Source organism: Lepisosteus platostomus, chromosome 6 (genome assembly GCF_059453375.1).
Source record: "Lepisosteus platostomus isolate fLepPlt1 chromosome 6, fLepPlt1.hap1, whole genome shotgun sequence".
NCBI lineage: Eukaryota > Metazoa > Chordata > Actinopteri > Semionotiformes > Lepisosteidae > Lepisosteus > Lepisosteus platostomus.
In genome coordinates, this window is record NC_142616.1 from 55,405,422 (window position 1) to 55,428,866 (window position 23,445).

Genomic DNA, 23,445 nt, shown 5'->3' on the forward strand with positions numbered 1-23,445 from the left:
ATGACATCACACAGTACTACGCTCTGAGAAACTGCACGTGGAATACTCTCTTCAAGGATCTACGAGTAGCTGTTGTGCTTATCGTATTCTATAAAACAGCTGTTCACAATTTGTGTAACATTCCTAAGGCCAGGCTGACATCTTTGCATAAGGTAACTGCTTGTTAACAGTCTTATTTACATTGTAAAACAGCGATGAACGCGAGAATGTTCGGAATGTTTACGGGAATGTAGCACTGATGAGTTTTCACACCAAGCGGGCGTTTTACATGCGCGTAGATGCCGATACACAAGAATGAAGCCTGTGGTGTATTTACACTGCCTCTGCGTTTAAAATCAGACGCTAGATGGGGGTAGTCCACTGTGCTTGAGAAAGGTGCAAAAAGCGAAGAAGAGAAATTTGATTTTAAGGAAGGACCTAAATTGGAGAACGCTGCAGTTTCACTTTAGATAAAATGTCTTTCACAGAATTTGATTAAATACAATATAATATAATAGCTAAATACGGCTTACGAATGCATAATTTAATATACCCCCTTAAAGTAGATGTCACGTTAGTCTAATATATTCATGCAAAACGTAGACCATTTTGTGATGGGAAAATGACCTTTAAAAACGTATATGTGCTCTAAACAGCTATTTTACAAAATCAAGTAAAATATGTCTCTACATATTGAAATATATATATATATTATATTTATACCATCAAGGTTTGCTTTTACAGCGATATAATTTATTATTAGTTATTATCGTGATAGAATCGCGGTCAACTACCCAATCATCAGTGGCTGTTTTGCTTAGAATATCTATCCGTGCATTATCAATAACCGCTGAATCCAATACGAGAAATATGTTTCAAGAAATACAGTATCTGGGCACTGCTTGACATGAAATGGCTATCACACGACAAAAGGCATACTATAATATTCCAGAAACTCAGAAATCAGCAACTGGCGCACTTTGCAATACAGATCAGTATGGGTGTTCTCTTAATTATACTGTACGTACTGTAGATAATGGTGAAAGTGCTATGAAGATGTTTTCAGTAGCATCTTATCTCATAGGCTACACACTGTATGTCCTTTTCTTCTTGTCAGCGATCAACAAAATGTTCGTTTTTGAGTTGATAGGTTTATTATCTTATGTACTGTACAACCCCTATAACAAGGCGTAATAGAAGAACGGCGCTATACTGTACATGTAGCTATGATTAAAAAAAACGTACACAGTATATCTAAACACAGCACGGGATAAGCTAATAAAATATTAAATCTAACCCCTAATGTAGGATTAATACATAAAGCATGCGTGCTTTCCATTATAAGAACTGATATTATGTTTACAGACTGTTATGAGAGCTTATATAAATCTAAAACATTGGGATACCCCAGTCACGTCACTTCATTGTCTAGAAACGAAGCACCGCGATTTAAGCATGTATTATTTTAAAGTGAAACAAGTTTTCAAAACACGGTTTAATAGGTGATGTTTGTAGAATAAACATGCGCATTTAGTAAAGCAGAAAATGTTTTCGGAAGACAAAAGCAAGTCAGAACTTTCAGATGTAAATCGTACGTATTATACTTAATTCTTGCAAGAATTTCCTTAGCAGTTTTCATACTGTACGTTCTTATCAAAATCAAATTGAATATAGCATATCTGAAAAAATGCCTTCCATTTTACATAGAGCAAATACATTAACAGTGCATCTGTTCACTCAGGAAAGATCTCGAGATGGTTAAAAGATTAATTTAATAATATTAACTTATTTTGATCCTGACATTGGCGCATGGTTCATTAGGAAAGCTGAGCATATATATCACACTGCTGCAAAACAAGCTAATATTACTGCAAATAAAAACACGGATGGATTGACCAACTTTAGTTCATATTTGTAGTCTCTGTGGGTTATAAAAACAGTTATTCACTATCCGCTATTCCATGTAAATTATTTGGGCTTTAGTAACGGCATGTTCAAACCATTTTAGAAAGGAATGCCATGCTGAAGGGGTTTGTGTAGCTTATTGAATTGTGTTCTTACTGTACATAGAATTCACCCCATGTAGTTTTCGGGGAGATGTTGAAACGTGCTAGCCATCTACTTAGAGACCGAGTGACAGCAGGAAAAAAACTAACAATTCATTACGTGTTCCATATCGCCCTATTTATTTTTCTAAACTGCCAGATATCCACTGATCAATACCATCTCGGCACCTGGCTCCTCCTGTGTTGAGCCCCTGTGGGTAACCCCCTCACGAAGGTGTTGCCTGATAATCTGTTAGTTGGGGTACACCTTGGCGAGGTAAAACCGTGCTCCACATTGTCTCGGATTTCAGGAGCGCGGGTATTGGCTGAGAGGGTGATGCACGTTTCCTATTGGTGGAGAGTCCCACGCTGAAATGGGGACAGATTGGACAAAAACGCTGAGGGAGATTTAGACCTGCATTATAATGCTTTAAAGGTTGAAAGGAGTACTGAAACGTCTGCAGATACATGTGTACTTGTAGAGCGCATTAAGGACTACGCGTACGCATCTGGAAACGAATCACATACCAATGTAAGTTTCTATATATATACATTTCCATTTCTATATACACAATTCATTATATATAATCGGTAAATATTCTAATTGGGTTAATTTCTGTACTGTCAGCGATTAAACATCCCCTTTTTTTCTTTCAGGAAAACTGGTTAGCTGTAACTGGCTGCTGTTAACTAAAAAGGAAATGGTGAGTTTTAAAACTAATTTTAAAATTGGATTATATTTACTGTGGAAAAACAACATCGATACATGCAATGCCTTTTGACTTTAATGGGAGTTAGAATAATCATAATAACGTTACGATGCTGGATCACCGAAAGCATGACTGAGAGAAGTTTGAGAACTGTCAGTTTGTGTGGGACATGTATCAGATAACCACCATGCTATAGTTATTTGAGAAACTATATGTTACCATTCTCGGAGACTGCAGAACATGCAGGCAATGCACGGAAGTATGGGTTATCTTTGGAAAAAAGCACCTTAATTAGCACATATTAGCAGTAGGGTCTTGCTTTAAATCATATTTGACGAGCTATGGTAAAGTGGTATGGTACTTTGCTTTAAGAGATACAGCTAGGCTTCTAACACCTTTTCCATTACGTTCTTAACGCACAAATAGATAATAGTATTTGTATCTACTGTACTATACTGTGTAATACTGTAAACCCCATTAAAAAGCCACTATACCAAAGACTCACTAAAGCTTAAAATGATAACTTGAAAAGCTATGAAAACCGAGGTACAATTTTAAAATCTAATCAGTAAATGTGTTTATTGAAGTATGAGTGGCAAAACGTTTTTCTTATAGGGAAGCTATGCTGCAATCCAATGCAGATGTGTAGAAAGCCAATAGACTGCGGATTGGAAAACGTTTAATGTTTTATTGACTTTGCTACAGTTGAACTGATCTAGCCCTTGGTGTGATGTTTTTCTATGCCATGTGCTCGTGAAAACGCAACCAAATGGTGGCTTTTTATTTAAAAGCCGCGAGGTTCTCAAGAGGGCGACGAAAAATAAATAATTGGGAAAGGCCTCTAGACAAATTTACGGAAAAACGTTACCACAATGCAGCGTTATATTTATAAAATGCTTTATTAAGAGATTAAATGTGCACATTGTTTTAAGAGTTATGGCATTTCATAGCACCGCATAAATCAGTGGTATCATTTCTGCGAATATTGTAGTTTATCTTTTCATACTGTTGGTCATTTTCTGCGGTTTGCGGCGTTTTTATAAATGTAGATTCTTATAAACGTGTACTACAGATTACAGGAAATCTACTATACTAGGCGGATGTTGAGGGACTTGAACTACTTTGTGAAACAATTCCCTGTATTTTGCCGTTTGGGAACTTGGAATGGAGTGATACTGGACGAGTCATTTGGAGATATTCTTGTTTCTCATAACTGTTGGCTTTGTATTCAGGTTGGTAGACCTGCCAAGGTATTGTTACAGGTCAGACAGCGTCCTACTACCTTTGTTTAACATTTTTAAAGTTTTTATTGGTTAATTGCTTTACGTCTGCATTTGAACTGGTTTAACGTATGTGTCAGTAAACGAAACCACGAGAATTATTCTGTTTTGTATTTCTATATCCGTAAAACTTTCTATTAAAGGCAATAAAGCGATCAGATAATTTGCTGCAATTCGTAAGCAGAAATAGGGTTTACTAGCTCTTTGCTTTCCCTTTGGGATGTAACGTTCCTTTACATTGTTCTTTTAAAACCTAAACAGAAGGGTGAAAAAAGTAGTTCTTCAGTGTGCATAGTTCACGTTCTTCACAAAAGACCTCAGGTGTGTTTAGGTTTCAGCTGTGATGGACTGTTTACTAATAAAGACAATTGGAAGCAGAGGACCAACCAAAAACGTACAAGAGCTGCTCTCTTTAATTTTTTAAAGATGCACTCCAGAACACAGCTTTGTTCAGAGTTGTTATCTTTACACTGTTAGTAAAAATGGCATTGAGCAATCTTGGAATTTTTACTATGGTAAAATAATTCAGTACATTTTTTAATGAAATCCTAAAAGAAGTGGTATTAAAATAAAGTGCTGAAAGAAGTATTAAAAAGAGCATGTTCTCTTTCCTTGTTTCTCCTTACCCAGCCCTGTACATCTCACACTCAAGGATCCTGTTTTGGAGCCAAAGAGCTAACTTTCCGCAGCTGTGATAACATAGCTACTCCAAATAAGCACTGTTTAGCCTGTAGGACTATGAACTAGGGATGTGTTATACAGTTGTGAAAGCTACAGAAATAATCTGTTATGCTCAAATGTAAAGTTCACTAGTCACAATTATTAGTTCAATTACAATATAATCCTAAATTGATGTGACAAATGTCCATACATCCATTTTCTATCTACTGTTCATTCCCTGGTTAGGGTGAACAATGTGAAATGTAAAAAAGTCTATATTTAATGATTTTAGTGCTCAGAAACATTGGGAAATCCCATGTTTGAACACTGACCAGTGATAATTACACTAAGTATCAGTCTAAGTCTTTGTAAAAAAGATAAGGAAATGTCCAGTGCAATATCCACATTAAGATTTCATTTGACCAAAGGACATATAAGCAATTTAAGTGCATTTATGTAGTGTTCTTAACACTCAATGCTGTTTCATGATATATTTCACTTACTTTTAAAACCCCCTTTTTAACATATGAAGCTTGCCAAGATACAGTATATTTATGTTAGTAACATGGGTGACATCTCTCACGTTGACAGTATTCCAGGTAGTGAAAATAATCAATTACTTCTGTCTCTTAGGTGGAGGAAAAAGTTAGTAGATTTTACTAAATGTAATTAGCTGTTTAAGTTCAAAACCAGCTGTTGCATGGTAAGAATGCTTCTAAGTTGCCACTAGTCTGTTTTGGCCAATCTGAAGTTCCTGTGACTCAGTTTCAAGGAAATGACTTCTCCTACTCCTGTGGGTTTTAGTGCTGTTACTCAGCCATGAGTTTTCTCTTCTTAAAGACACACAGACCACCTTAGTTCTGTCCCACTAACACGCTTTGGATCACACAAGACAAAGCTGTATCAATGCGCATTTCAAAACCAATCAGGCCAGTGGTGTTATAACAGTTGGTCTTCTTTTCAAATGGAACAAACATCAAAACAAAATTCTGAAAACAACAAAAAGCAGGCAAAAAGTGGGTGGAGAGCACATGAAAAAATGGAACATTGATGTAAAACTATCTGACCACATTATTGCAGTTTTGCACTAACAAAATGTAAATAAGTCTTACTTTCTATAAGAACAATGTCTGCAAATGATTACAACCTAGTGGGATTTAAGAGGTCTTTGTAAACATTTTTTTGGACTGTTTTGGATTGTCTCACATTTCCATATCACTTCTCCCTTCTGTTTTTATTTAGAAATATATAATATTAATTTGACTATTTTGATAAAATTATGAATAAATAACAATACCTCTAAAAGTGATATTGCCAAGAGATGTTGTTTTTTTAGTAGCTGAATGTCATTTTATAGATTGTTTTTTTTAATCATTCTTTTCCTATTAACGTGTTTGTTTCCAAACATTTAAAAAAATAGAGCAGAGCTGAGAGAGCAGAGGGAAATGTTTTGCAGTGGAGTGTGAGTTGACAGTCCCACGGGACAGCTAGTGAAAAGGACAGTCAGTAGATGTGTGAAGCAGAGCCTTCAATCAGGTCTCTGGCCCTCAGAGGGCAAGGCTTGTCTTTAAGGCACAGCCTGACGGTTCTCCCAGGATAGGAGTGAGGGTGCTGCTGTGGAAGGCAATCGAAACTCCCAGGCTGCCACAGAATCTCAGTGCAAGTCTGTGCCTGTCCAGGGAGCTGGGGAGAGGCAAGGACTGGGCTTTAAGCTGAACCGGTGAACACGTATGCAAATGACACACTTAAAAACCTTGTTCCACTGGAGAAGAGGGAAATAAAGTGGATTTTAATTGTCACTCAAGCAGTATTTGGCTCTGGTCTGAACCCAACATCAAAGTAGCTACATATTCTTTCTTATTTTCTGGCAATTAATTGTGCAGAAATACATAATTACATGCTTCAAAGATATAGTTCCTTTCAAGAACTTCCTGCAGTTAAATTATTAAGACGGTATAACTTTATACGCGGGATGCCTTCCTTATGATATTGAGTAGATTATAGTGTTTTGTGAGTTGATATTCGAATGAAAAAAGTCAGGAAATCAGGAAATCACAAAGTGAAAGAGGAAAAGGAAAAAAAAAGGGTGACCCTTGTCAGAGAAAGGAAGTTTTGCCTTCCGCTCTAAGCTCTAGCATCTATCGCCGGGACTGGCTATGCCAAGTGATACATGGTCACAAACAGAGTGGCCAGAGAGGAAAGGAACACTCTGGAGTGATGAGTCAAAGGAAATGAAAGAAAAATAACACTGCTCCCCACCAGCGTTAATACTTTTCAAAATGTAAAGCCATTTGCATCGAATTTAAAACAAAGGGCAGATGGGTGAGGTATAGACAGCAACCACTCTCATTATCTGATGAGAGGTTTAGCAGTTATTTGGGGGATTCATCTGAAAGACAATGGTAGGGTTGCTTCCTCGACTCACAGAGTTTCTTGCGCTGAGGCCTGTGTGAGTGACTGAGACTGACCTGCTCTTCCTCTTCTTTTCCTCCTCAGCTGTGCTTGCGCGAGCCGGGGGACTGCCTGCGGGAGCAGATGCAGTGCGTGATGAAGACCCTGCAGGACCTGAAGCAGATGAGAGGAGGGTGCCAGGCCTCCAGCCGGCCCACGCCGGCCGCCACCAGGGGCTGCCAGAAGAGGGTGCTCCAGAGGGAGCGGCTGGCCCGATTGCGCATCTCCGAGGGGTTGGAATCCAGCACCTACGACTCCGCCTGCTGCCTGGCCAGCTCGGTTGAGGAGGACTCCGGCAGCCGACTGGCGGTAGGCTCTCCCAGCAGCGAGAAGAGCCTGGAGTTTGACTCTGGCTACTCCGAGGCCTCCTGGCAGGATGAGGTGGTGGTTCTCCGGAGGAGCAGGAATGTCAGAGTGTCGTCAGCGGCGTGCGTCCGTACCAACCGGGCTCCCAGTGGACGCGTGAGGCCCAAATCCACTTCCGACGCTTGCCTTGAGCGCTGGACTTCATTTGAGGCCAGCGACCCAGAGGACTGGACCACCTCCCTGTTGACGAGGGGACGCAATCGGCAACCCTTAGTCCTGGGAGACAACAGCTTTGCTGACTTGATTGAGAACTGGATGGACCTACCGGAGTGCCCAGATCCGGCAGAACTGAAGCCAAACCCAGGGCGACGTTTGGCCAAAGACTTCTTGCTCAACATGCGGCGCAAACTGACTGGAATGTCAAAAGGCACAGATGGACGGGGTAAATCTGTGGATGGCACACGGGCCAACAGGACTGGAGCACCAAAGCGTCTATCTTGTCCTGTAGGTTTCCAAGCCAGAGTGCCCTACTTTCACCAGTCACACACTGGTCTTCATGAACTGGGAACAGACTTCTACCAGTTCACTGCATTAATGAAAACTGGCAGCCGACAGCCTATCATCTGCAATGACATTATTGGGTATATCTAACAGACTCAGGAGCTTGGGATTCACCACTTGCTTAGCACATGTTTTCTACAACATTTTTTATGCCTCGTTTGTTATGTCTCACTTGTGCTCATAATAAAGCCCAACATTTTTTTAATGAAATGCCTTTTTTTTTACTGGAGGAGGTGTACTTGTTCTTGCGCTTCAGTTTAAAATATATTAAGAATTGTTCCATTGAAATGGAAAAGAAGAAAAATGGCTAACAATTTATGACTAGTAGGCTGGCAACTTGAACAAATTAAGAGTAAGGTTTGAGTGTGTAGCTATCATATGCAGGGAGTACTGTTTCCTGGTCCATCTTTTAAATTGATAAGAATAGCAGTTTTTACATTTGTTCCTACTTCATGTACAAAACCCAAAGGTTCTTTAATACAAAGAAACAAATGACAGTCCTCTGCAGTGTTTGTGCAATATATTGGAATGACACTTTGAACATAAAATGGTCAAGTCTAATTTAATATGACAAACTAAACATTATTTTGATAAAAAATGCTAATAGTTTCCTGTGTGTAAACTTGTAGTCTATATTCTGTGTAAAATGTGGAAAAACACCCTCATCTACTTTTTTCATTTGAACACAAATACTTGTAAAACCCTTGGAGAAAAGCTGAAATTCAAAAGGAAAATGAAAAGGAATAGATAAAACAAATATGAACTTTGGATACATGTCCTGCTGTAGGTACCTGATTCCAATTATAATTGAGAGATATTGAGAACATACTGAGAGTATGAGACTTATTCTCGACAACTTGTCAAAAAAGTGTTAAGGATCAAATTGATATTTTACTTGGATTTTTGTGGAAAAGGAAAGTCAACAGGTTTTAACCGGACAAATAAACGATATTCCTGTGAAAACATATTTGAATATGAAATTAGGTCACTCATTAAACCTATTATAAGATGACGAACAGCTGGATAAGAAACATCAATAAATAATTTAACATAAAAACTAATAACAAAAGCAAAGGGACCAATGAATAATTTAAAAGGTTATTTTTATGCCTCAGTCTATGTGGAACTAGACTGTCAACACTGTGCACCAATTTTGAGAACTTTCAGTCTCGGATGACAGGCAGTCACACAAGCTATGTATAATTGCACAGGCTGACATACAACTATAGCACCTAAAGTTACTCTCTGTTGGTACTGGGAAACATCACTGCATATAATCTTACTTCATTCTCTTATCATATCAGTTAGCAATTGTACAATACAACCCTAGTGGTACAAAAGTGACATTATTGTCACAGCATACTCTCATGTTCTACATAAACTTTTTATAGTTATTTTATATTCACCTGGGAAGTTCAAATGAAAGGAGGAGGAGAACAAAGAGAGTGAGTCCTTTCTGACAATTCCCAGCTCTGTCGTGGCAACCCAGAGCCAGTTCTGCTCTTATCAATTGGAGAACGCTGGTCACAGTCAATTGGTATTTATTGCACATTGCACGTTATTGCTATAATAATATAGCATCTGTATGAAAAATGATCAATATCCTGCATGTAAAAGTATAACCCAGTACATTTAAAATTATTTTTTCCATAAAGACCAAACCTATTAATTGTATGATGGCAGTCATGGAGTGTTGAAGCAAAAACAGAACACGCAGATGTTTTTGCGTCATGTTGGAGCATAAGTAACTTCAAGCAGAAAGAATGTTACTGGACGATTAATTGTAAAAGAGTACAAAGGCAGCTATACACACAGAGCCTGCCATGAGACAAACATGTGTTTGATTAGCACAGCCCTATATTTCTCTTGTGACCACTCCAGCAAATGAACCAGCTGTGTCCAGATGGTGAATTGCAAAACCCCTTCCAGCGTTTACTCAGGCTCTTGGTTTATTAGCCGTGAAGCTCACTAAAAATCATTTCGTTCCATTTAGCTTTGTCAATCCCTACTGGATGGAGTGTGAGAGTCACAATGCGAAAACCACCAAATCTGTCCAAATCGGTTTATTATTTTGGGGTCAAAATTTGTTTCGGAATTTTGGCAAAAATCTCTGAACACGGAAGAAAGCAAGGAGTACTGGTAACTTTCTCCTTTAAAATATGCATTCAGGTTTATGATTCATCACTTGTAGTAGTGAATCTTGCTTTGTTTGAATCCCAGCCACTATAAACCTGAAGGGTAGCTTGTGTTTATTGAGAAAATTCCACTGTCTCCCTTCATGAAAACTTTTAAACTCTTCTCACACTTCACCAGTCCGGCAACCTTATTTGGGAGATTCCAATACAAGGTTTAGGTTTTAAAATAAATTCCCCATATTGCTATTAGGAATTTTCACAGGTGAGATAGTCTTGTGTTTCACCATGCAAACGCATTTTGCAAACATTTTTATTTATGACAGAACTAGCATTTCAATTTGTAGCCAAAAAATGAAAACATTTTTGACCACACCATCAGTGCTTGAAGACAGCAGAAAATCTTAATAACAACAGATCAAATTCAAGTCGGACGTGAACAGCAAAGAATCATACTTACAAGAGGGGAGTTCATTTTGTGCAGTGCATGAAACTACCCTTGCTTTTCAGCATGCAATACAGAATGTCATCCTGTTTATTCTTACAGGTTTAGTCCAGTCATCACTATTAAAGGTTTAGTATAGTATACATTACCAAAAATAACTTATTGTTAAAGAATTAAACTCGCCATGGACCGCTTATTACATATGTTCTAATCTCGGGAAGACTTTCACAAGCAGATATTAAAATTCTTTTCAAGAAATAACACCCTTCCAGGCTAGTGTGGAAGATAAAGAGCAGTAATTTCAATTAATAACGATTATTTGTGCTCACAATTAAAATATGTAAAAAATCTCTGGAGCTCGAAAACATGAACAAAAATCTGTGATACAGTAATTCAGGAGAAAGCATATGAAAGTCTAAAAGAGCTGCTCAGGAGGAGGGATGAATGGAGGAAAGTAATGAATCGGATACTGTATTTTCACTGGGTGATCCTGAAGCTGCTCTTTACTGAACCTGGGCCACTTCCTGTCAGGCTGCAGTTAAACAGGATAAACTGTGAATTACAAAGACACCCCTTTGAGATCCATGATTTTCAAAAGTGGTTAAACAGGAATCAGGGCACCCGTGTAATACTCCTTAGTGGGGGGAGGAAAACATGAAGGCATATGAGTGTGCATCTGAAATCAAGCTAGAAATCAATGGAGAAAACTATATTCAATGCTCTGAACATTTAATTAGATTTTACATTGGGAAACTTCAGTAACTCATGTTATACAAAAATCACAGCATTATATCAGCAGCAGTGACATCAAACTACAATTTTTTTAAGTTCCATGTAATACAGTGATTTAACAAGGCATGACTCAGGAAAGTCAAAAAGCTTTGCAAGGTAGCACAGATTAATAACAACCTCAAAATTAGGCTAAACATTGAAGCTTCAGAAATAAGCTTTAGATGCATTTTCTTGATTCAAACCCTTAATTAGACAAAAAGAACAGATTCTTGGCTGTGTACACCCCCAGTACTACGTAGCTACTCCTCAGATGCCAGAATGTTTAAATGTGAATCATCTGAATTGGTACCGTATGGGTGGAACTTCTTGACTTGCATTGTCTTCAGCAAAGTCAGCATACAATACCAGCACCTGCTGATGATGAGGAATCCCGTTCTTGAAGACCTTTCTCACAACATCAGACACCCTGCAGACACAGAAATACAATTTATAAAAGATCTTTTAGATTGGTGGATTACATAACAAAATTTGATGTAAATGTCAAAAGAAAATTAATTTTCATAATCACTTAATTATATGAAATGTGTGATAAATTAGTGAAATAAGTTTGATTTTTGAGGGGGCAAACTGAAAAAATGTCAAATACATTTTTATTTGACTAAATACGTTTTTTTTTAAATTCTTCACTGAGTAACAACACTCAGGCAGAACTCTTAACACCTCTGTCCAAGAATTGTTTTGGCAGGACAATCTCTGGAATTATTTTTTGAATTAACGTGTACAACATTTCTCAGCTTGATTTAGGAGAAGAAATATCTCCAGGTTGAGGCAATAAAGCCCCTGTTTCGATATTGCTCCATAAAAAAACAGTAACGAATCACACACATGCACATGGATCAATAAACAAGGCCTCTTGTTTCACCAATGAAGCAGTTCAGGGTGTAGCTGTTTGAGAAGGCATTTTTCAAATGATTTTTCTTGCCTTCATACCTCTCTTGTGTCAGCTCCAAAAAGGGGTCTGGTCCCTAGAGGATGTTTTGCTCTAAACTCTGAGGAAACGGGCTGTGTTGCTGAAGACGGAGAAACACAGAAAGAAGGGAAACAGTGGGGGGGAGGGGCATGGGCAGGATGTTTTTGTTACAAAAAAGCCGCCTTCCTGATATCCTCCCTGTGCTTTGCTCCTTTCTTTTAAAGTCTTACAGCAGTGTGGTCAGAACGAAGGTTGGGAAAGCAGGAACAGAAACAGTGTGAGAGGCAGGGCCAGACACTAACCCACTAACCCACAACCCACTGTCTCCAGTTGACATTTACTGAAAAAGGGAATGGGGAAATCCCCTGGCTTGTGAAGGGCAGTACTGATAACCCACTTTCAGCCGAGGGTTGGATTCAAGTCTTTAGGTGTTTCTGAACTGAAGGGAATTTCCACTCTTACCATATGGTACACTGCAAAGGATAATGATGCCCCTGGTTATAAAACATGACATAATATCTTGATCCAAAGACAACTGGGTTGCATTAATTCTCTCTTGGATGATTGGTTTCTCTGTTCAGTTTCACATGAGCTTGTCTCTCTACAAACATATTCTAATGGTTAGATGTTTCCAGAAACAAAAAGTCAAACTAAATAAAAATATCTGATATATTTTTGGTAGTCCTGGATATAGCTTTACTACACATATAATTAATCAAGAATAGAAAAAGCTCCATTTCAGAAACTTAAATACTTGTAAGCCACTGAAAATACTAGTTCACAAGACAACAATTGGATGATGGCAGCCTAGGTGTTTTCTTGGGGGGATTACAACATGATTTTTTAAAAGATTACAGGGCTTTACTGAAAACCCCTCAAATTACATCAATGACTTACAATTCCCCTATAACCAGTTAGATTTGATAAACTGTCACTGAATCTGATAACAGTGATCTTGTGATAAAAAATTCTTGGACACAATAGGCTAACACAACTCTTGCAAGATACAGTTTTAATTGAGTAGAAAGTAATACTACCAGCTTCAATGTCCTAAAGGCATACAGTGTGGCATAAAGGTTTAATAACAGATCAAGATTTTTCAAAAGGTTGTGTTTTGAGATCATATGAAATTTAATATATAATAAGAAATACAAACTAATGAAAAACAAACATTTTATTGAGCTGTATGTTTCATCACTTATACATAACAGGAATATGACCAAAGAACCTAACATCAAATAAAGTTTAAGATGTAATCCTGTTGTTTTCCTTAATTTAATCAATTCTTGCTGTTACGATAACCTAATGTTTGTGAGGTATTTTACTCTATTTGCAATGATTTACCATAATAAGAAAAAGAATCGCATCAAACAATTTATTGGAATGCTTTGGAATATTTATTCTGGTCTGCAGTCCTTTAGGTGTAATAACAGGGTAGACTTTCCTTAAATGGGCTCAGAATTCTTTAGTTCTGTATACACAGCAGCCTGTATAACACCAGGTGATGACTTCCAGCTATGTATTTTCTCCATAACTTTGTGCTTGGAATGAAGAATTGTAACTTAAGGGGAAATGTTATGTCCCCATCAATTCCAGTCCTGGAAGTTGGATTTATTATCACATCTGTGCTCTTTGTTCTAACTTGTTACAGTCTGATATTCACATATATACTGTAGCATCAGAGAACTGAACTCTTTACAGTATGCAATTTTATTAGAAATATATATAACCAGTGGCATGAAACTAATGTACAATGAACTCATCAAATACAATATTATATTACTATCTATATAAATCTATATTACTTTTGGGAAAACAGACTATATATAGCTTAAATGCTTAATTTCTCAAAATAAAAGAATCTGTTTATTGGGAGGCTACACGAGTACAAAGCAGATGTACTAAAATAGCATATTTTAATAGGCGTTTTAAACAATATTAAAAACTGCATAATGGCTTATGAAACCAATGAAGTATAGTATATCATACAGATCATTCTCAAAACATTAATCACGCATAGCAAAAATATGTGGCATCCATAGAAATTACAGTAAGCACATAAAAACTCTCTGAAATCTGTTGCCTTTGCTAAAACAAACGCACTATATAGTATGCGTTCTCATGTGTATTTGATATTGTTTTAAATCTCATTCAGCTTCAGGAGGGACTGACTTGCTTCTCCTCACTGCTGTAACCTATATGTCAGCAATGTTGAGTTAAAGGCCAGTGAGTCTCTCCTGCTGGCAGCAGTAAGTCTGGCTTTCCTTTCCTAAACTTTCATAAATCAAACTGGTGGACAGTGCCAAACTAGTCTTGCTGGTCTGAATTAAAATTAAATCTAACGGCTATTATGACCTTCCAATGGAAGTTACTGCATATTTTATTACTTTTTAAAATAATTCTGGCATAATCTCTCTGGCTATCCTCAAAATTCTTCCATCGTCAGCTCCACTGCAATGCACATGACCAGGGGAGCTGCTTTAAACAGGATTGGAAGCACAAACCTAGTCTAGTCTTAAGGAGGATCACTTTAATACGGCAGGTCTTCCATAATTAGGAGCCATACCTCCCTGTCCATAATGTTAATTAAACACTAAGGAGAGAAAACATGAACTTGCTTCCTAAAGCAATGGCATGTAGCCTTATGTACCCAGGAGCTCAATTGACATTAGAAACACATATACAAAACTGGATGTTAAAACTGGTAGCAGACTCATTTCCCACAGCCTACAGGTCATGTTTGTAAATAGAAATAAATATTTTTGTGTTCAATGGATGCCTTTTCTGCCTTACACACCTGGGCAGTATTGCCCAACCTCAGTTCTTTCTGCCCCCTTTAGCCAAATCTAATTGTAGCCATAGTAGGTCTGTTAAATGCTGCTTTCACTCACTGCCTTTGATGTTTAGAGTTGAGTTTGAAATTATTGTAATGACCTTGAAGGTCTTGAATAATACCCCCCTCCCCCCATGTTAAAAGTCTAGTTAGCACCCATTTTCCATCATGGCACCTTCAGTTTAGTGACACTGGCTTATTTGCTGCCACTAAAATAAATCATCACCCCTGAGGCAGCTATGAACCCAAGCTTTTCAACGTTCCACCACATGCAATTAGAGTCTGGGTCTTTATCTACTAAGTAGATATAACTTATAACATCACTTTATTAACCCTATACAATTTCTTGCATTACGAATTTGTCTTTTCGCATACCCCAGCTTGCTCTCCATGAGACACACAGACAGGGAGAGAAGCTTGGGTTCAGAGCGCAGGGTTTGCACTTGTACAGTGCCCCTGGGGCAGTTGGGGTAAAGGGCCTTGCTCAGGGGCCCAATGGAGTAGGATTCCTCTGCTGGCCACGGGATTTGAACCGTCAACCTTCCAGCCACAGGCAAAGATCCTAGCCACAGAGCCACCGCTCCACCCCAGTTAAGAGTTGTGTTACAATACATCTGGTTAAATGTGTTTTTATGGATTTTGAATTACAGTGTACTTTACTTTAAATCAGTTACCTTTTACCATTTCATCATGTCTTTCATCAAAATCTATTACAATGTCTTACTCTGTATCCATGTTTTTAACCAATACATTTCAAATAACATAATAATAAGAACATTGCTGCCACTTCTGTTCCTGAATCTGCTGCTGATTATTATTATGACCTCTAAATTGGCTCAACTAGTAAAGGCATTTTCCCGAGTTTAGGTTGCTTGCTGCAGGTGTTGCAGGTACGAGCCTGGGTTATATCACTATCTGACTGTACCATAAATTCCCTTGGCACAGGCATATAATTGGTTGAGCGGCCTAAAAAGGTACTGTAGTGTGGGAATACTCTACTACACTACTCTTGGCTCTTGGCAAATAAAGTGCCCCCTGGGGGCTCCTGGACCCTAGCAGGTCTGCAGTGCAGTCAGTGAGGGATGCACCTCTCCTGTAATCAGCACAGACCTCTGGTGTTGAAATAGGAGTGGCTCAAAGGTGGGCAGGTTGAAGATGTCAGCTTCTACTTCCTCATCGTCTCCTCTGTGAGGCCATGGGGTGTGTGGCCATGAGCAGGGAAAATTGTGAGAAACACACAACTGCATTTCCCCAAAAATACAAGCTGGTAAAATAAAAAATAACTTGCAATGTTGCATTTCAAAAATCATATTAACCTTCATGCGGTACAGAGAAGGTTTCATAACTCAAACCTCTGACAAGGACGTGTGTGAGTGAGTACAGCACTGAGCAGAGAGATGAACAGTGGGTAATCGAGCAGAAAGCCCCTCTAGACCTTCTTTGTTTGGAGTTGCTGAGCGAGATCCTCCAGGGACCCCCCAAATAAACAAAGAGGCTGTGAGGTCATGGGTAATTGATACCTTTTGTTTTCACAAGGTACTTAAAGGGATGATTTAAGATGGCAAGAATGACTGTTACATGTCACCTCCTGAGATTCTAATGTTTATCTGCCCTGCTCAGCTGAGGTAAGGTTAGGAATTGTTAACCTTAAATCACAACTACAGGGATTTTCATTGACATTTCTGGGTATTGAAGAACTGGTCAGCTGTTAAACTGTTGCACAGTACCCAGGTGATGTTTCCCTCACAGCATACAAATAAAGGGGTCTGTAAAAGAGTTAGTTAGTAAATGTAACCGTATCTTACAACCTGTGTTCTGTGATTTTATGCTATCTTAGGAGAAAGTGATTAGGTGTTCTTCACTGATGGCCTAACATTATGAGATGCCTGTGAAATGCTATCTTCTTCACTATGTTAGCCCATCTTTGAACTCATTGATCTGCCAACCATACTGCTCTACAGCACCCAGCACCACCAACACATGCAATATAAACACCTTCTGAATAGTTGATGAATTTGCTTATTTGGGAAACTTATTGCCGATGGTTAGGAAACTAAATAATAATAATAATAATAATAATAATAATAATAATAATAATAATAATAATAATAATAATAATAATAGTTTCCATGGAAGCCAGCACAAGTTGTTAAAGACACACTTTGCTATCGGACACTCACCTCTGTTTGAGCTTTTCTTTATGCGATTCATTATCCTTAGAATAGAGAAGTGCATTTTCATAGAATAAGGCAGTTATCTCCAGGTTATATTCACACTGGAAAAGAGAAAGAAAAAAAACAGAATCACAACCACTTATTTAATTTACTTATTACACATGCACTACCAAATGCCAACGGTTGTACATTGTTCCAATAGTATGTGATGCAGTTAGATTGTAAAAAAGTGCATAATTTAAATGCCATTCGTCTCTAAAGCTTTAGTGTCATTCAACTGAGGCCTGTGTGGAGCACAACCCTCATGCATTAAAAGCAATAGGACGTACATTATTTCAACCAAGTTGCAGTGCTGTGACATGCTATTGACAGCTGTCTCCAAACCACTAAGATTTGAATATGCTCATCAGAACTGAATCAATACATCATGATCTGGTGGTTAATTATTAATTCAGGATCAGAGGAAGTCCTTTAATCTATTCTGGAAACCAGATTCCACGTGGACTGCTTTTACCACTGCATACAGAATGCACTGTGGATTAGCTGCGCGAGTCTAATTACTATCTCAGCCATGTGCTTCTGTGTTCAGATGTCCCATGGAAAGAAAGGAATCTCTGGAAAGAGTAGTGGCCCTCAGTGACAGCTAATGAAATCTGCATCCAAATAAAAAGGCTATGCACTCCAATTTCCTCCATGACTTAATGTAGCTTAGGCAAGGGATTAAAAGGCCACATATTTTGTAAATAGACTGTCATGGCCTTGATTTCAATGAAATAGTCAAGCTCTGGCATAAGAGAATCTTGATAAAAATGGAAGACAGAGTTAATAGAGGGAAACAGTTGTTATTATTACTGGCTTTGCCAATTGTCACTTTGTAGCAGAAAATGTGAAATATCTGAAGATGACTAAAACATTACCTTCTCCTTGCTTCAAATATAGGACAAACCCTTTAAGGGAAATCTAAGAATGTGCTTTAGCACAACAATTATGCAGGAAATCAATAGCATTTGATCAAAATATGATCAATATGGTCATTTGTTTTTCAGCAAAGGCATTTTTTAATAAAAATCTATGTAAAGAAAAAATGAACTTTTTCTTTTTGATCCAAAACCGAGCAGTAAAACAGAATACTGCTCATGTGTTAGGGCTTCAGTAATACAGCAGCCTAACCCATCCTTGGGAATTTATCCCTCATACTCTAGTAAAAAACCCAAAACCTGATAACTCTACATAGGCTATGATTAGTGTATCCAGCTATCTATTATAAAGCCTTTGTCAACCCTGTTAGAGTTTTTTCAAGGCTCATAGTTCTTTTGGTGTTCAACATCTTCCATTGCTGGGATCACCACAGCTTGTTCTGTGTACCTCAGCACTATGCACTATGAAATTAACATACTCCAGCGCTCAGAATCCTCAAAGTCATTGACACTGAGCATACACTCTATGGAAATGCTCAGAAACAACAATGAAACACTAAGCAGAAGACACAAGACACCCAGCAATGTGTTGAAGCTGACACACTGGCATCATTCAAGCAATGGTTGGATGTGATCCTTGGATCATTTAGTTACAAGCCATTAAAAAGCCTAGAGGGGATGAATGAACTCCTCTTGTTTGGAACCTCTTTATGTTCTTGGGTATTCTTCACTCACCATCAGTGTTAAACTGGACCTTTAGAATAAGAATTAGCATAATGCTTTAAGCACGATCACTCTGGCAAATTAGTTTTACTTTAACAAAGATAGACTGGTCAACATGTACTGAATAGTATAATGTACTGTAGCAACATTGACAATGGAGAATAATGTTTACTTAACTATCACTTGTAAAATAAGTTAGTGTCCAAGTCATTACATAAATGGAATTTACTCCCTATAGCATTCCAAGGAAACTCAGCAGTATTTTAAGTATGCAGAACCACAACATATTAAAATTCTATATTTTGTTGTCAGCCTATGCTGATTTCAGACCAACAGCTAAGGTTAAAGGCCTAAAGGAGGCTCCACAGATGAAACAGATGAAATTGTGTTTTTGTTTCTTTCTTTTGATTTAGAAACTGGAAATTACCCTCCTCTTGTTTCTCATACAGTTATTGAAGGTGGATGTTTATGCGCAATTTACTTAATTCGCAAACGAAATGAAACAGAAAATGGGGAAGCCTTTCAGCAGCCCTTTATTTACTGTGTTTTGTTATCTCTTCAGATATTTGGCACAAAGATGACATGATACCTCCTTTAAAGCAAGTTTCAATGCAGATCACTCTCAGAGGTAGACCGAGACGATTAAAGAATTACTGGTGTTAATTGCAGATGAAAGCCCTGGCGCGCGTATAAAGTCAGCGCCTCTTGGCGCTCTTGATTGAAGTCACATGAAAGGTGTGCTGCCGCGCTTGTCCAAACGCGCCGAGTCTACTTTCTGACAGACGGCTGCCTGCTGTGCTCCCGCCTTCTTACAGGTAGGTGGAGGACGTGGAGCAAGTCAAATGCCTGTGCCCTGCCTGGCCCTTCCCTATTCTTCACCACTAGCAACCAAAACCAGGTCCTACCCTCTTCTCAAAAGAGGCACAGTTTCATCCTTGGAAAAAAAACACATTGTGTGTGCAGTTGTAAGACTTACTAATGATAATTAATAAGTGCTCCTCCTAAAAAAACATGCAGTGCACGTAACGTGTTTTCACACAGCGAATGATGCTCCAGCCTATATAAATAGTAGGATCTCCACATTTGCAAAGGGTCAGAGCAGAGCACTGTTGCAAATAGCTAAAGTCTGCCCCTATACTGTCGTGTAATGTACTACAGTATATACCGTAGTATTTATGTAGATCAGGTGGGTAGCTTCGACACCTGAAGAAGGCCCACGGCCGAAACACTGTGTTTTCTTTCTTCTCTTTTCCGCATGGAATAAACCTATTTCTTGTTCCTTTATAGTATTTATGGTTAAAGTACTAATGCATTGGCTTTAAGGTAATTTAAGTAACATTGATCAACTAAAAGAAACAATAGTAATCACAAATTTACAGGAATGAGTTAAAAAAACACATCAACCCCTCCTCTGAGTCCAGCGGAGGCCTGTAAGTTCTCTCTCTGCCTGAACGCCCCACTGTAATGAGCAATGGAACTGTCAGTGAGCCTGTAAAGTCATCTCCAGCCTTTCATTCCTCCTGCTTTGGACACAGAACCTGGATTGTTTCTTACTCTACAAAAGCAAAACCACATTAAGATGCAGATACATTTCCTTCTGAAGAACTGTACTAATACGGCGGACGCTGGAAATGGAATTTTCCCCACTTTATACTAATGCGATGTCATCTGCTTGTAAGATGAAGATAACTTCTGTGGGTTCCTAAACAGAAAGGCTTGGTGAGGTAGTCAGCCTTACCTTGAAGACTGCAATGAGCTCCTCTAAGGTCATTTCCTCCTGGCCATTCTTCTTGCCCTGAACTGGGAAGTGATCCCAGACAGTGTAGTCCTTCTTTGCAAGCTGGAGAGAGACACACACCAACAGGAGACAAGTCAGAATGTTCAACATTGAGTTTCTCATTTGGATTTTTTTTTAAAAAAGCAATCTGTTGATTTTTGATCCACATCCAGATACAAAAGGTTAGGAAGAAGGGCACCTCCTTCAAGGATTAAGTGACAATGGCCAAATGTGATTTATACTTCTCTCTTTACACAAGTGCTCATTCCTGGAAGTTAACTGAGTAAATAAAATCAATCAAACAACACAACATAGAATCCTTACAGAGAGGTTAAACAGGATTGCTTGACAATATTGAACCAGATCTATCTGGACCATGGGGCTTTCAGTATGTTAAACGGAATATATTGATGCACAAAAGAAATGCAATACTGGGATCTAATTGATTTGTATCAAACTTTGTAATCAACTTCAAGGTATAGCAGATATAAAAACAAGACAAGACAATGTGATCAAAAACGCAAGACCAAAAAAACAAAAAATCATGATAAGGTTTCATCAGGAAATGTGACACTGCCAGAATCAAAACTTGACAGCGCTAGAGTCAGGTACTGTACTGTATGTCCTCTCTGAGATTTTACTCAGTCCTGGCAGCCCTGACATACAGAACTGATGAACCTGGATAAGCTGCTGCAGGCGGTTCTGAGATCCATCCTTGTAGGTGCAGCCAACTGGCCACATTACCCCTGACCTCTGACTAGTTTTCATGCTGACAGCAGGAAATTCGTACAGATGCAGATATTCTGCTAATGGGTGTGTTATTTCTTCCTGGTATGTCTTGTGTTGTAGCCTCTGCAGTCCAAAAATGATTATACGAAATGGATCACACAGATGTTAACAGGATGGCAAAGTGAATGAATTGGTTTCCAGGATGTGCCCTGTTCTTTACAGAGTTTCCTGCTTTCTCTGGTTGATTGTTAAAGCAGGGCATCATGCGCTAGACAATTTCTCTTACAAACTCCCCTCAATCTTACTATAAGAATTCTACATTACCCAAGTAGGGCATCACTGTTATTGCATTAGTTAAAACAATAGAGATTCTTAATCAGCTCATATTCACATACTGTATCAGCTAAAAAAACCAAACACCTCACATCCTTATTAAACTACATCTTTTGAGGCTGACCACATGAATCTGGTGTCTGTAGCTGAATTCCATAGTAACATGACTTTCCCATATAGTATCTAACTCACACCCAATAGCCCAGTTTCCAAAAAGTTAAGAAACAAGAATCATACCAAGTTGAATATTTTCATAGAGTTGTCCAAAATTCACACTTTAATTCTGAAAAAATAACCAGATCCCCCAAATAACCCATAACTAGTCCACAGTTTATGCACCAAATAATCAGAAAAGCAGACAGTCAAAACAATCCCAATAGCCTTGTTCTCCTAATAACCTTGAAGGTTGTGGAAGCAACCTTGATTAGAGAGAAGCAGAGCCTAGATAGAGTCAAGGACCATACAAGGCAAATAATAAAATCTCCTTGATATGTAAAATAATAAAAATCAAACAGCTTTTTCTGTATAATAAAGAATATGGTGAACAGACAAATAACTAATTTTTCACTGCTTAAAATGCTCCAAACACACTATCACTTTACTCAGGTTTTCTAAGTAGGGAAATTGAAAGCAATCTAATTCTTCAGCTCCTATTAACTACCAAAACAGACGCATTTTTACAGTGATAATGGATTCTTTACTAGGCTCTATAAGAAAAGATTATCACTTCAGCTCAGATAATATGTACTCATGTAAATTCTGCTGAGTTAAAATTAATTTTCATGGAACGAAAAAGGAGTTGCAGACTGTTCACAGGACCAGTCTGAAAACAGAGACATTTTCAGTTTGTCTCTTAAAACAAAGCATTTAAAATCCAAATTCTTGTGCAAGCTAAAGAAATTATATTTTGCTTTCACATCAATTCTGTCTCTATCTTCATTGCCATCTGCAAAAATGTATACTTTACTCTCTATAAATTATGAGCAACTTGTGTTCTGGGATATAAAGTTTTGAAATTCCCCCTGTAATTGCGAGTTCAAGACAACATTGTTTGATTCAGCAAAACTGTACACAATAAGTGTCGAGATCAATGTACACTCATTTGACTGGGAAACCCTACCACAAAGAGAAAATTTGACGTCAACACCTAAAAAAAGGTCTTATCTTCTATTTGTAACTGTTCCTTGAGAGGTGTTTTTTGTTTTAAATCTGTGCCAGGTTCAAGATAAGGGTTTGATCAGTTATTTATACAACCATATTTGTTTCTCTTCCATTTTCTTTCAAGTGTTTGTTACTGTATTTTTTTCAAGTCAATAAAGAAGTCGATATATTTTTGCTTTTGAATCATTGAATGTGAAGTCCATAAGCTTGTGTTCAAAGGGAAGCCACTGCTCTTCATAAACATCTATTGTATAACAAGTGATTTTTATTATCACTCCAACATTTTTTATCATTTCTTCATTATTGTATCGCAATATTATTATTTGCAAGTGTAATTAAACAAAGCAAATAGTTATTGTGATACACACCTTTAACTCAAACCTCTGTTCATGCTTATTTAACATGCCATGTATTATTTAAAGAATTTTTCACAGAACACAATCATTTTAATTATTTGTGGAAGCAACTTTTATAGTTTCCTGTTTCACAGTAAAAAAAATAGATGTGGGACTAAATCAATAATAAAA

General features: G+C 38.0%; 2 protein-coding genes across 3 annotated transcripts in view; one reads left to right on the top strand and one right to left on the bottom strand.

Moving 5' to 3' along the window:
- The first annotated feature begins 2,401 nt into the window (after positions 1-2,401).
- LOC148661922 (PAK4-inhibitor inka2-like) lies at positions 2,402-8,202 on the top strand. The gene is made up of 3 exons (XM_088636422.1): positions 2,402-2,556; positions 2,682-2,728; positions 7,171-8,202. Exons 2-3 carry the CDS (start codon positions 2,726-2,728, stop codon positions 8,080-8,082), a joined length of 915 nt encoding a protein of 304 aa, XP_088492548.1. The 5' UTR covers positions 2,402-2,556; positions 2,682-2,725; the 3' UTR covers positions 8,083-8,202.
- A 3,079-nt stretch (positions 8,203-11,281) lies between these two features.
- Positions 11,282-23,445, bottom strand: part of uba7 (ubiquitin-like modifier activating enzyme 7) — an 81,384-nt gene continuing 69,220 nt past the window's right edge. Inside the window, exons 23-25 of one of the 2 annotated variants that reach the window (XM_088636420.1) lie at positions 20,657-20,758; positions 17,285-17,379; positions 11,282-11,767 (exon numbers count right to left, since the gene is read on the bottom strand). In XM_088636420.1, coding sequence (XP_088492546.1) covers positions 11,635-11,767; positions 17,285-17,379; positions 20,657-20,758 — 330 coding nt within the window. In that variant the 3' untranslated portion in view covers positions 11,282-11,634. Of the gene's footprint in view, positions 11,768-17,284; positions 17,380-20,656; positions 20,759-23,445 lie in introns of those variants that run through there. The other variant, XM_088636421.1, reaches the window with a different exon arrangement.